This window comes from Oncorhynchus mykiss, chromosome 21, assembly GCF_013265735.2.
Source record: "Oncorhynchus mykiss isolate Arlee chromosome 21, USDA_OmykA_1.1, whole genome shotgun sequence".
In the NCBI taxonomy this organism is placed as follows: domain Eukaryota; kingdom Metazoa; phylum Chordata; class Actinopteri; order Salmoniformes; family Salmonidae; genus Oncorhynchus; species Oncorhynchus mykiss.
The window spans coordinates 6,296,727-6,310,347 of NC_048585.1; the positions used below are offsets into that span (position 1 = coordinate 6,296,727).

General features: G+C 44.2%; 1 protein-coding gene across 4 annotated transcripts in view; it reads left to right on the forward strand.

Annotated features, from left to right (window-relative positions):
* LOC110500907 (serine/threonine-protein kinase B-raf-like) overlaps positions 1-7,595 on the forward strand; it is a 44,509-nt gene extending 36,914 nt beyond the window's left edge. For 3 of the 4 annotated variants that reach the window (XM_036956699.1, XM_036956700.1, XM_036956702.1), the window contains 4 exons: positions 3,643-3,774; positions 4,401-4,535; positions 5,145-5,295; positions 6,316-7,595. In XM_036956699.1, the coding sequence (XP_036812594.1) occupies positions 3,643-3,774; positions 4,401-4,535; positions 5,145-5,295; positions 6,316-6,338 (441 nt within the window). In that variant the 3' untranslated portion in view covers positions 6,339-7,595. Of the gene's footprint in view, positions 1-3,642; positions 3,775-4,195; positions 4,256-4,400; positions 4,536-5,144; positions 5,296-6,315 lie in introns of those variants that run through there. The other variant, XM_036956701.1, reaches the window with a different exon arrangement.
* Positions 7,596-13,621: the final 6,026 nt, after the last annotated feature.

Genomic DNA, 13,621 nt, shown 5'->3' on the forward strand with positions numbered 1-13,621 from the left:
GAGAACCTGAATAGACTGAACAACCAGCAAGAGAATTCAAACTACATTATTATAATTCAATCTAGGGAAAGGGGGATACCTAGTCAGTTGTCCAATTGAAATGTGTCTTCCGCATTTCACCCACAAACCCCTCTGAATCAGAGAGGTGCGGGAGGGCTGCCTTAGTCAACATCCACGTCTTCAGCGCCTGGGGAACAGATACATCCATGGTTCTCTGTTTTTTAAAACTGCCTTGTTCAGGGCCTGGGAACAGTGGGTTGTTCAAGGCCCGGGGAACAGTGGGTTAACTGCCTTGCTCAGGGCCTGGGGAACAGTGGGTTAACTGCCTTGCTCAGGGCCCGGGGAACAGTGGGTTAACTGCCTTGTTCAGGGCCCGGGGAACAGTGGGTTAACTGCCTTGCTCAGGGCCCGGGGAACAGTGGGTTAACTGCCTTGCTCAGGGCCTGGGGAACAGTGGGTTAACTGCCTTGCTCAGGGCCTGGGGAACAGTGGGTTAACTGCCTTGCTCAGGGCCTGGGAGCAGTGGGTTAACTGCCTTGCTCAGGGCCCGGGGAGCAGTGGGTTAACTGCCTTGCTCAGGGCCCGGGGAGCAGTGGGTTAACTGCCTTGCTCAGGGCCCGGGGAACAGTGGGTTAACTGCCTTGCTCAGGGCCCGGGGAACAGTGGGTTAACTGCCTTGCTCAGGGGCAGAACGTCAGGTTTCTTTACCTTGTCAGCTCGGGGGATTCGATCCAGCAACCTTCGGTTACTGGCCCAACCCTCTAACCACATTAATCTACGTTATTAGAATGTAATCTACTTTATTAGAATGTAATCTACGTTGTCAGAATGTAATCTACGTTGTCAGAATGTAATCTACGTTGTCAGAATGTAATCTACATTATCAGAATGTAATCTACGTTATTAGAATGTAATCTACGTTATCAGAATGTAATCTACGTTAGAATTCAATTGACATTATTCAACATTATCAGAATGTAATCTATGTTATCAGTATGTAATCTACGTTATCAGAATGTAATCTACGTTGTTAGAATGTAATCTACGTTGTCAGAATGTAATCTACATTGTTAGAATGTAATCTACGTTAGAATGTAATCTACGTTGTCAGAATGTAATCTACGTTGTCAGAATGTAATCTACGTTGTCAGAATGTAATCTACGTTGTCACAATGTAATCTACGTTGTCAGAATGTGTAATCTACGTTGTCAGAATGTGTAATCTACGTTGTCAGAATGTGTAATCTACGTTGTCAGAATGTGTAATCTACGTTGTCAGAATGTAATCTACGTTGTCAGAATGTAATCTATGTTGTCAGAATGTAATCTACGTTGTCAGAATGTAATCTACGTTGTCAGAATGTAATCTACGTTGTCAGAATGTAATCTACGTTAGAATTCAATCGACATTATTCAACCGACATTATTCAACCGACATTATTCAACATTATCAGAATGTAATCTACGTTGTCAGAATGTAATCTACGTTGTCAGAATGTAATCTACGTTGTCAGAATGTGTAATCTACGTTGTCAGAATGTAATCTACGTTGTCAGAATGTAATCTAAGTTATCATAATGTGTAATCTACGTTGTCAGAATGTGTAATCTACGTTATCAGAATGTGTAATCTACGTTGTCAGAATGTGTAATCTACGTTGTCAGAATGTAATCTACGTTGTCAGAATGTAATCTACGTTATCAGAATGTGTAATCTACGTTGTCAGAGTGTAATCTACGTTGTCAGAATGTAATCTACGTTATCAGAATGTAATCTACGTTGTCAGAATGTAATCTACGTTGTCAGAATGTAATCTACGTTATCAGAATGTAATCTACGTTGTCAGAATGTAATCTACGTTATCAGAATGTAATCTACGTTGTCAGAATGTAATCTACGTTGTCAGAATGTAATCTACGTTATCAGAATGTAATCTACGTTATCAGAATGTAATCTACGTTATCAGAATGTAATCTACGTTATCAGAATGTAATCTACGTTGTCAGAATGTAATCTACGTTATCAGAATGTAATCTACGTTATCAGAATGTAATCTACGTTGTCAGAATGTAATCTACGTTGTCAGAATGTAATCTACGTTATCAGAATGTAATCTACGTTGTCAGAATGTAATCTACGTTATCAGAATGTAATCTACGTTGTCAGAATGTAATCTACGTTATCAGAATGTAATCTACGTTATCAGAATGTAATCTACGTTGTCAGAATGTAATCTACGTTATCAGAATGTAATCTACGTTATCAGAATGTGTAATCTACGTTATCAGAATGTGTAATCTACGTTGTCAGAATGTGTAATCTACGTTATCAGAATGTAATCTACGTTGTCAGAATGTAATCTACGTTATCAGAATGTGTAATCTACGTTATCAGAATGTAATCTACGTTATCAGAATGTAATCTACGTTATCAGAATGTGTAATCTACGTTGTCAGAATGTAATCTACGTTGTCAGAATGTAATCTACGTTATCAGAATGTAATCTACGTTGTCAGAATGTAATCTACGTTATCAGAATGTGTAATCTACGTTGTCAGAATGTAATCTACGTTATCAGAATGTAATCTACGTTATCAGAATGTAATCTACGTTATCAGAATGTGTAATCTACGTTGTCAGAATGTAATCTACGTTGTCAGAATGTAATCTACGTTATCAGAATGTAATCTACGTTATCAGAATGTAATCTACGTTATCAGAATGTAATCTACGTTGTCAGAATGTAATCTACGTTGTCAGAATGTAATCTACGTTATCAGAATGTAATCTACGTTATCAGAATGTAATCTACGTTATCAGAATGTGTAATCTACGTTATCAGAATGTGTAATCTACGTTGTCAGAATGTGTAATCTACGTTGTCAGAATGTAATCTACGTTATCAGAATGTAATCTACGTTATCAGAATGTAATCTACGTTATCAGAATGTGTAATCTACGTTGTCAGAATGTAATCTACGTTGTCAGAATGTAATCTACGTTATCAGAATGTAATCTACGTTATCAGAATGTAATCTACGTTATCAGAATGTGTAATCTACGTTATCAGAATGTGTAATCTACGTTATCAGAATGTGTAATCTACGTTGTCAGAATGTAATCTACGTTATCAGAATGTAATCTACGTTATCAGAATGTAATCTACGTTGTCAGAATGTAATCTACGTTGTCAGAATGTAATCTACGTTATCAGAGCTGCTCTGAAAGGATCAGATATCTGTTGGTCAATGCATCAGTCTAAATGTGACATGAGCTCGGGACGCAATTAGTCTTTCTTCAATTCCTTACCCTCCTCTCTTCTGGCCTCCATCTCAAAGCTCATTGGTGGAGAGGGTCTGGGGGGGGGGCGGTACTTCAAATCTTCTCCTCCAGTGCGGTTTGAGAAGGAAGCGAGGATGGAAGGCGCAAGGAGAATACTTTTGAGACCCAGTGTACAAGGTGAAAGGTCAATTCCAATCAATTCAGGAAGTAAACCCAAAAATTCTAATTCCAAATGTTCCTCCATTTTGAAGAGAATTGTAATTGTCAGTGTACTTCTTGACTTGACTGTAATTGATCCCGATCCTGCCCAATGTGGCTGTATATCTTGGTAAACTGTGTGACTCTGCTGTCTGCCTGTAGGCCCCAGAGGTCATCCGCCTGCAGGATAAGAACCCTTACAGCTTCCAGTCTGACGTCTACGCCTTCGGGATAGTTCTCTATGAGTTGATGTCTGGGGCCTTGCCCTACTCCAACATCAATAACAGAGACCAGGTAGATATCTCTCCTGTTTAATATACATCTAGAATATGAATTTATAATGTTCTCTATGAGTTGATGTCTGGGGTCCTGTCCTACCTGAGCAAGGTCTCTTACCCCTGACCTCTGACCCTGTACCTCTCTCCTCTAGATAATCTGCATGGTGGGTCGGGGATACCTGTCTCCTGACCCCTGACCTCTAACCCTCCACCTCTCTCCTCTAGATAATCTGCATGGTGGGTTGGGGATACCTGTCTCCTGACCTCTGACCTCTAACCCTCCACCTCTCTCCTCTAGATAATCTGCATGGTGGGTCGGGGATACCTGTCTCCTGACCTCTGACCCTCCACCTCTCTCCTCTAGATAATCTGCATGGTGGGTCGGGGATACCTGTCTCCTGACCTCTGACCTCTAACCCTCCACCTCTCTCCTCTAGATAATCTTCATGGTGGGTCGGGGATACCTGTCTCCTGACCTCTAACCCTCCACCTCTCCCCTCTAGATAATCTGCATGGTGGGTCGGGGATACCTGTCTCCTGACCTCTGACCTCTAACCCTCCACCTCTCTCCTCTAGATAATCTTCATGGTGGGTCGGGGATACCTGTCTCCTGACCTCTAACCCTCCACCTCTCCCCTCTAGATAATCTTCATGGTGGGTCGGGGATACCTGTCTCCTGACCTCAGTAAGGTGCGCTCCAACTGTCCTAAAGCCATGAGGAGGCTGATGGCTGACTGTATGAAGAAGAAGAGAGAGGAACGACCCCTATTCCCTCAGGTAACTATGGAGACGGGACCCCTATTCCCTCAGGTAACGACAGAGACGGGACCCCTATTCCCTCAGGTAACTATGGAGACGGGACCCTTATTCCCTCAGGTAACTATGGAGACGGGACCCCTATTCCCTTAGGTAACTATGGAGATGGGACCCCTATTCCCTCAGGTAACTATGGAGACCACTTCACTCTACATGCCAGGGGTTGAGCTGAATGTTTTAAAATGACCAAGACTATCCACCCCACCAAGATATTCACCTCACCAGAAACCTCTTCCTGCTCATGAGGTTAAGGCTGGTAACCTGTGTGGGGACCGAGCCAGCCCTCCTTGGCGTTGTTTAACTTGTATGTATGAAGGAGAATGTGTTATTTCCACCACCAGGTGTCCTCTGAGTACTAGAAATACATTCACACTAACGTCTCACTGTGTTTTTAAAAGCTGCTGGAAAGCCCAGCTGAGGTTCTGCTGACAGCCTCAATCTAAGATTATCTGACTTGGCTGTCAGCTTTGTCCCTATTTGACACGAGTGATTCGAGAGAGGTGATTGGCTAGGGATGACCTATTAACCTCCTGTGTTTTTTTATTTTTTACCTCTGACCTCCTCTGTCAGATCCTGGCGTCCATTGAGCTGCTGGCGCGTTCTTTACCCAAGATCCACCGCTCCGCGTCGGAACCCTCACTGAACCGAGCCGGGTTCCAGACGGAGGACTTCAGCCTGTACGCCTGCTCCTCCCCCAAAACCCCGATACAGGGGGGATACGGTGAGGGGCCACACACGCGCTGGGGGTCCTGTAGTTTCTCCATGTACAGAGTGTTACTGCCATTTTAAATGCTGTTTCTCTCCTCTCCCTCTTCCATGCTGTACTGCTGTCTCTCTCCTCTCTCTCTCTTCCACGCTGTACTGCTGTCTCTCTCCTCTCTCTCTCTTCCACTCTGTACTATTGTCTCTCTCCTCTCTCCCTCTTCCACTCTGTACTGCTGTCTCTCTCCTCTCTCTCTCTTCCACTCTGTACTGCTGTCTCTCTCCTCTCTCTCTCTTCCACTCTGTACTGCTGTCTCTCTCCTCTCCCTTTTCCACGCTGTACTGCTGTCTCTCTCCTCTCTCTCTCTTCCACGCTGTACTGCTGTCTCTCTCCTCTCTCCCTCTTCCGCTCTACTGCTGTCTCTATCCTCTCCCTCTTCCACTCTGTACTGCTGTCTCTCTCCTCTCTCTCTTCCACTCTGTACTGCTGTCTCTCTCCTCTCTCTCTTCCACTCTGTACTGCTGTCTCTCTCCTCTCTCTCTTCCACTCTGTACTGCTGTCTCTCTCCTCTCTCTCTTCCACTCTGTACTGCTGTCTCTCTCCTCTCTCTCTTCCACTCTGTACTGCTGTCTCTCTCCTCTCCCTTTTCCACGCTGTACTGCTGTCTCTCTCCTCTCTCCTCTCCCTCTTCCACTCTGTACTGCTGTCTCTCTCCTCTCTCTCTTCCACTCTGTACTGCTGTCTCTCTCCTCTCCCTTTTCCACTCTGTACTGCTGTCTCTCTCCTCTCTCTCTTCCACTCTGTACTGCTGTCTCTCTCCTCTCTCTATTCCACTCTGTACTGCTGTCTCTCTCCTCTCTCCCTCTTCCACTCTGTACTGCTGTCTCTCTCCTCTCTCCCTCTTCCACTCTGTACTGCTGTCTCTCCTCCCTCTTCCACGCTGTACTGCTGTCTCTCTCCTCTCTCTCTTCCACTCTGTACTACTGTCTCTCTCTCCTCTCTTCCAACCTGATCTTCTCTCTCTTCTCTTCATTCCAGGGGAGTTTTCAGCATTTAAATAAGATGCTGATCCAGATTCCACCAGTTCAGCCAGTCCATCCCTCGTCACTCTTCAACAAGTCTTGTGTTCCTGCGGTGGATTACTTCATCCATGTAACCAAAAACCAACATCCTGGTCTCAAAAGAACGTGCTGTTTTCTACTTTCCACACCTGAAGAGACAGACAGGACAGCCTCTTCCTCTCGCCGCTCCACGTCTCAGGAGCTCTACAGATGAGATCTCCGCCGGGGAATCACCACATCGGGGGGGGAAAAACTACAACATCTGATTTTAGAAACAAGGAAAAAAGAAAAGTTGAATGACACACAACCAGACACACTGAAGGAGAGAACAGCACTTATTGATTGTAGGACTGATGAAGGAGGAGTATAACTGTTGAGAGCACAAGGACAGGATTGGGGTTAGGGGTCGAGAGGTTAGAGGTCGAGGGTTTGGGCAGCACACGCCTTCTCACTCCCCTCCGTGACGAAGAGGGCGGAGCTACAGGCACAGGAAACCACACTTCTTTCCTGGCTGCTCATTGGTTACCCGAGATGAACGGGGCCAGGTCTGAGCCAATCGCTGATAAGCTGGATTTCCCGGGGGGGGTGGAGTCGACCCTGTGGGAAGAGGACTTGAAAGAATTAATTTATTTGAAGAAAATGAAAAAAACAGTTCTTGTTTGTTTTGGGATTTTAAGCTGAGCTATTTGTTATTTTTGTTTTTGTTGACGAGATTGTTGACGTTTTTACTGTCACTACAAGGCATTCCTACCCGGTGATAGGTCACACGCAAGCTTCACTGAAAGGACAGCGACTCTGAGACTGTCCCCTCAGCGCTCTCTCTCACAGATCTGTCCCTTTTCCAATGAAGGATGCTTTCACACATTTTTTTTTCCAGACTCCGGGATCCTGTGTCTGATTTTATGTCTATCTGCCCTACCTCCGGGATCTTGTCTTTGTCATTTCGCTCACAGCAGAACTCCATGTTAACCCCTTGTTTGGATCATTTTGATTCGTTTATGTGGAGTCGACCGGAAAAACGCCATCATCCGCTTTTTTTCAGGGACACACAGTGTGGTTCAACCTAACTTCCGTTTCCCCCTGAAAACCAGAAGTGGGGAACTCCGCTCGCTACGTTAGCGTCACAAAGAGCCTTTTTGAAATCAGCCGAGTGACCGTTGTTTCGGAAGGGACAACAACAGGTCTGTTAGAAAAAGAAACCGTGTGAATCTAAGATGGCCGCCAGTGCCTCTTCAGACTTGGTGTTTTGAGGGGGGGGGGGAAGAGCCCGATTACAATCCTCTAGGACCGAGTTTACAGGGGTGTGGAGGACGGAGAGTCTCTCTGACCGTTTTATTTTGGAGGAGGAGAGGGGGGGGGGGGGACTTTTTTTCTAGTGAGTTTGTACGATGAAGGATGGAAGCTTACGAGAACGCCGTACAATGGTTCTCCCTCTAGCTGAAGGTCAGAGTGAAGTCTAAAGGACGGAAGAAGCAGGACTGCGTCCCGATATTCCCGGTCAGAAGGGAATGATTGAATAGGGGTTCTGCTCTAGTCTATATGTTGGATAGCAGCTGCTGTCGTCAAGAGGTTTTACATTTGCGTCGTGCTGTTACAAGTTTGACTGCTCTCCTTCAACGAGACACGGCTCCTCCTCTCAGCTTGGTTACATTCCCAGAACACTATCCAATCAAACCCCACCCCCACCCCCCCACTCATCCAATCAAACCCCCCCACCCACCCAGCATCTCTGATTCTGTTGGTGAATAGCTATCTGGGCAGTGCATGTGATAATCTACCAATGAGACTTCTTCTTCTTGTCGTGGACTTTCATATTGTTTTTATCACAGACAGAGGAAGCAGAAGCTCCATTCACCTGTTGCACCTGTGAACAAGATGGCTGCTGTCACCTACCTGCCTGCTGAAAGACTAGTGTGATTTTAATGGTTTTTTTTGGGGGGGGGTAAAGTCGGTGTTCTTGGGTCACTTTTGAATTTCCCTCCCCATTGGTTAAGGTTCTGATTGGTGGGGGGAAGCTGATCCTAGACCTGTACCAAGGGGGAAATGTATTCCCCAAGCTGTGTTTTTGAGTGGGGATTGAAATGGAACCTGTGCCAGGTATAAAATCAATCTGCCTATCTATCCTTTCTGCCTATCTGTCCTTTCTATCTATCTATCCGTTCTGCCTATCTATCTATCCGTTCTGCCTATATCCTTTCTGCCTATATCCTTTCTGCCTATATCCTTTCTGCCTATATCCTTTCTGCCTATCTGTCCTTTCTGCCTATCTGTCCTTTCTGCCTATCTGTCCTTTCTGCCTATCTGTCCTTTCTGCCTATCTGTCCTTTCTGCCTATCTGTCCTTTCCTTCCTTTCTGTCCTTTCCTTCCTTTCTGTCCTTTCTGTCCTTTCTGCCCTTTCTGTCATTTCTGCCTATCTATCCTATCTATCCTTTCTGTAGTCATGCAGGTCATTCCAGGGTGTTGAAGGAGCTGTTTTTGTACTTATCTTTTGTCGATGTCGTTTTGCCTTTTTCATTTTGTAGACAGGCAGGCCTGTAAAACTATTGAGTCATTTGTTAATGACATTTTCTGAATTGTGGTTATTGAGACCGGGAGAGCCATCTAGTGTTGTTTTAACTTCTTCTGTCTCTTTGGGAGGAGATGTATCGAAGAAGCAAAAACAGCAACTTCCCTTTTTTTAAAATTTATTTTAATGTTTTATTAAGAAATAAATCCCGTCACAACATGAATTTTTAAGTTGTTGACTAACACCCCTAAACTCAATATCCAAAACGCATCATGTTCCGTCTGTAAAGGGAACACGGTTGATGTTCTGTTGGGGAAGCCAAAAAAAGCTGTGTAAGATGGGGTATTGGCTACGTCCCCAGACGGTTCCCCATTCCCTTTACGGTGCGGTGCACTCGGTCGGCTCAGGTAGTGTTCCCTTGGAGAAGGAATATAGGGGCTCCATTTGGGACGAAGACACCGGTCGTCACGTGAAGAATTAAACACCCGACGAGGACCTCCTATGAACCCGCTGAACGGATATGGCTGGTTTCTCCACTGTAGAAGAACAGCCAATGGAGAATCTACCATTTGACATGATCGGTTTTAGGACTGTGCTTAAACTGTGTCTGGGGAAACTGGCCCATAGATTAGGCCCAGGAGGAGCAAATCATAATACTGGAGGTTTAACCAGAATAGAGATGTGGACTTCTGCCATGAGATGTATAATGTTATGGATTTTTCTGAAGGACATCGTTTCCATTACACTGGGTCTTCAGTTCACTGTGACCCAACCCAAGATATGACCCCCGAGGGACTAACAGCAGGATATGACCCCCGAGGGACTAACAGCAGGATATGACCCCCGAGGGACTAACAGCAGGATATGACCCCCGAGGGACTAACAGCAGGATATGACCCCCGAGGGACTAACAGCAGGATATGACCCCCGAGGGACTAACAGTGGATATGACCCCCGAGGGACTAACAGCAGGATATGACCCCCGAGGGACTAACAGCAGGATATGACCCCCGAGGGACTAACAGCAGGAATCTGTCAAATAAAGGGGTTTTCCGAGTGGCGCAGCAGTCCCAGGCTAGAGGCATCACTACAGACTCTGGTTCGATTCCGGGCTGTATCACAACCGGCCGTGATTGGGAGTCCCATAGGGGCGGCGCACAGTTGGCCCAGCGTCGTCCGGGTTTGGCCCGGTGCTAGGGCATCATTGTAAATATGAATTTGTCCTTAACTGACTTGCCTAGTTAAATAAAGGATCAGATAAATAGGACCCCGGGGGGAGCTAACGGCAGGAAGGAGTTGTTACGAGTGCTCTTATTATTTTACAGATCGACAGGCATCCCAAATGGCACCTTATTCCCTTTATAGTGCCCCCCTTTTGACCAGGGCCCATAGGGCTCTATGTAGGGAATAGGGATCCATTTGATAGGGTTCCATTTGATAGGGTTCCATTTGAAAGGGTTCCATTTGAAAGGGTTCCATTTGATAGGGTTCCATTTGAAAGGGTTCCATTTGATAGGGTTCCATTTGATAGGGTTCCATTTGAAAGGGTTCCATTTGAAAGGGTTCCATTTGATAGGGTTCCATTTGATAGGGTTCCATTTGAAAGGGTTCCATTTGATAGGGTTCCATTTAGGATGCATACAGCCATGTTCTTTATATTATGATATATATGCTGTTGCAGCAGACTGTGGATGTCTTCACAAGCATTGGTCTATCAAAAGCTATGAGACTCTACTGACAACCTGTTGAGTTGTCCTCCTCTCTCCATCAAAGCTATGAGACTCTACTGACAACCTGTTGAGTTGTCCTCCTCTCTCCATCAAAGCTATGAGACTCTACTGACAACCTGTTGAGTTGTCCTCCTCTCTCCATCAAAGCTATGAGACTCTACTGACAACCTGTTGAGTTGTCCTCCTCTCCATCAAAGCTATGAGACTGACAACCTGTTGAGTTGTCCTCCTCTCTCCATCAAAGCTATGAGACTCTACTGACAACCTGTTGAGTTGTCCTCCTCTCCATCAAAGCTATGAGACTCTACTGACAACCTGTTGAGTTGTCCTCCTCTCCATCAAAGCTATGAGACTCTACTGACAACCTGTTGAGTTGTCGTCCTCCTCTCCATCAAAGCTATGAGACTGACAACCTGTTGAGTTGTCCTCCTCTCCATCAAAGCTATGAGACTCTACTGACAACATGTTGAGTTGTCCTCCTCTCTCCATCAAAGCTATGATACTGACAACCTGTTGAGTTGTCCTCCTCTCCATCAAAGCTATGAGACTCTACTGACAACCTGTTGAGTTGTCCTCCTCTCTCCATCAAAGCTATGAGACTCTACTGACAACCTGTTGAGTTGTCCTCCTCTCCATCAAAGCTATGAGACTCTACTGACAACCTGTTGAGTTGTCGTCCTCTCTCCATCAAAGCGTTGTTGCCTGTTATGGTTTACTTCTATTTGTATTACTTTACTGTAAGCCGTTTCGAACCCCGTATCTGTCCTTGCCTGAAGCCGACGTATTCCACAAGCCACCTCCCAAACGACACCTTCATCCTCCTGGGAGATGATCGTCGTCCTCTGTATATAGCTGTATAAAGGGAGATATTGGCCGTTTTTGAAATAGGAGGCATGGTGACTCTCAACATGGAATGAGATATATATATATATATAAAAAATGAAGAAATTAAAGGATTGAGAAAGACGTTTTGATAGAATGACATTCTGAGGAAAAAAAATGTGTAAAAAATAAAAAAGTTAATTTAAGAACTGTATTATATAAGGAGATGAAAAGGCTTAATGTATTTGTTGTGAATATTTAAAAACAGATCTATTAAAGAAGTGCATGAAAACGGTTCTGTTTGTGTGTGTCTTTTATTGTGAATATAATGGCTATTCAGCATCATATTGGATCATTCTCAAATGGGGGATGGGGGGGCTTCTACTAAGCTAACATGTGGAATTGTTTCAAGAGTGTCATACCAGGGATCAAAACGAGGTTTATTTGTCACGGGCGCTGAATACAACAGGTGTATCGACCTTACAGTGAAATGCTGAATACAACAGGTGTAGTAGACCTCACAGTGAAATGCTGAATACAACAGGTGTGGTAGACCTGACAGTGAAATGCTGAATACAACAGGTGTAGTAGACCTTACAGTGAAATGCTGAATACAACAGGTGTAGTAGACCTTACAGTGAAATGCTGAATACAACAGGTGTAGTAGACCTTACAGTGAAATGCTGAATACAACAGGTGTAGTAGACCTTACAGTGAAATGCTGAATACAACAGGTGTAGTAGACCTCACAGTGAAATGCTGAATACAACAGGTGTAGTAGACCTTACAGTGAAATGCTGAATACAACAGGTGTAGTAGACCTCACAGTGAAATGCTGACTACAACAGGTGTAGTAGACCTCACAGTGAAATGCTGAATACAACAGGTGTAGTAGACCTCACAGTGAAATGCTGAATACGACAGATGTAGTAGACCTCACAGTGAAATGCTGAATACGACAGGTGTAGTAGACCTCACAGTGAAATGCTGAATACGACAGGTGTAGTAGACCTTACAGTGAAATGCTGACTTACAGGCTCTAACCAACTGTGCAAAAAAAGGTATCAGGTGAACAATAGAAATAAAGAAATGAAAAGTAACAGTAGAGAGGTTATATACAGTAGAGAGGCTATATACAGTAGAGAGGCTATATACAGTAGAGAGGCTATATACAGTAGAGAGGCTATATACAGTAGAGAGGTTATATACAGTAGAGAGGCTATATACAGTAGAGAGGTTATATACAGTAGAGAGGCTATATACAGTAGAGGCTATATACAGTAGAGAGGCTATATACAGTAGAGAGGCTATATACAGTAGAGAGGCTATATACAGTAGAGGTTATATACAGTAGAGAGGCTATATACAGTAGAGGCTATATACAGTAGAGGTTATATACAGTAGAGAGGCTATATACAGTAGAGAGGCTATATACAGTAGAGAGGCTATATACAGTAGAGGTTATATACAGTAGAGAGGCTATATACAGTAGAGGTTATATACAGTAGAGAGGCTAAATACAGTAGAGAGGCTATATAAAGTAGAGAGGCAACATACAGTAGAGAGGCTATATACAGTAGAGGCTATATACAGTAGAGAGGCTATAGACAGTAGAGAGTCTACATACAGTAGAGAGGCTATATACAGTAGAGAGGCTACATACAGTAGAGAGGCTATATACAGTAGAGAGGCTATATACAGTAGAGGCTATATACACTATAGAGGCTATATACAGTAGAGAGGCTACATACAGTAGAGAGGCTATATACAGTAGGGAGGCTATATACAGTAGAGAGGCTATATACAGTAGAGGGGCTATATACAGTAGAGAGGCTATATACAGTAGTGAGGCTATATACAGTAGAGAGGCTACATACAGTAGAGAGGCTCTATACAGTAGAGAGGCTCTATACAGTAGAGAGGCTATATACAGTAGAGAGGTTATATACAGTAGAGAGGCTATATACAGTAGAGAGGCGATATACAGTAGAGAGGCTATATACAGTAGAGAGGTTATATACAGTAGAGAGGCTATATACAGTAGAGAGGCTATATACAGTAGAGAGGTTATATACAGTAGAGAGGCGATATACAGTAGAGAGGCTCTATACAGTAGAGAGGCTCTATACAGTAGAGAGGCTATATACAGTAGAGAGGTTATATACAGTAGAGAGGCTATATACAGTAGAGAGGCTACATACAGTAGAGAGGCTATATACAGTAG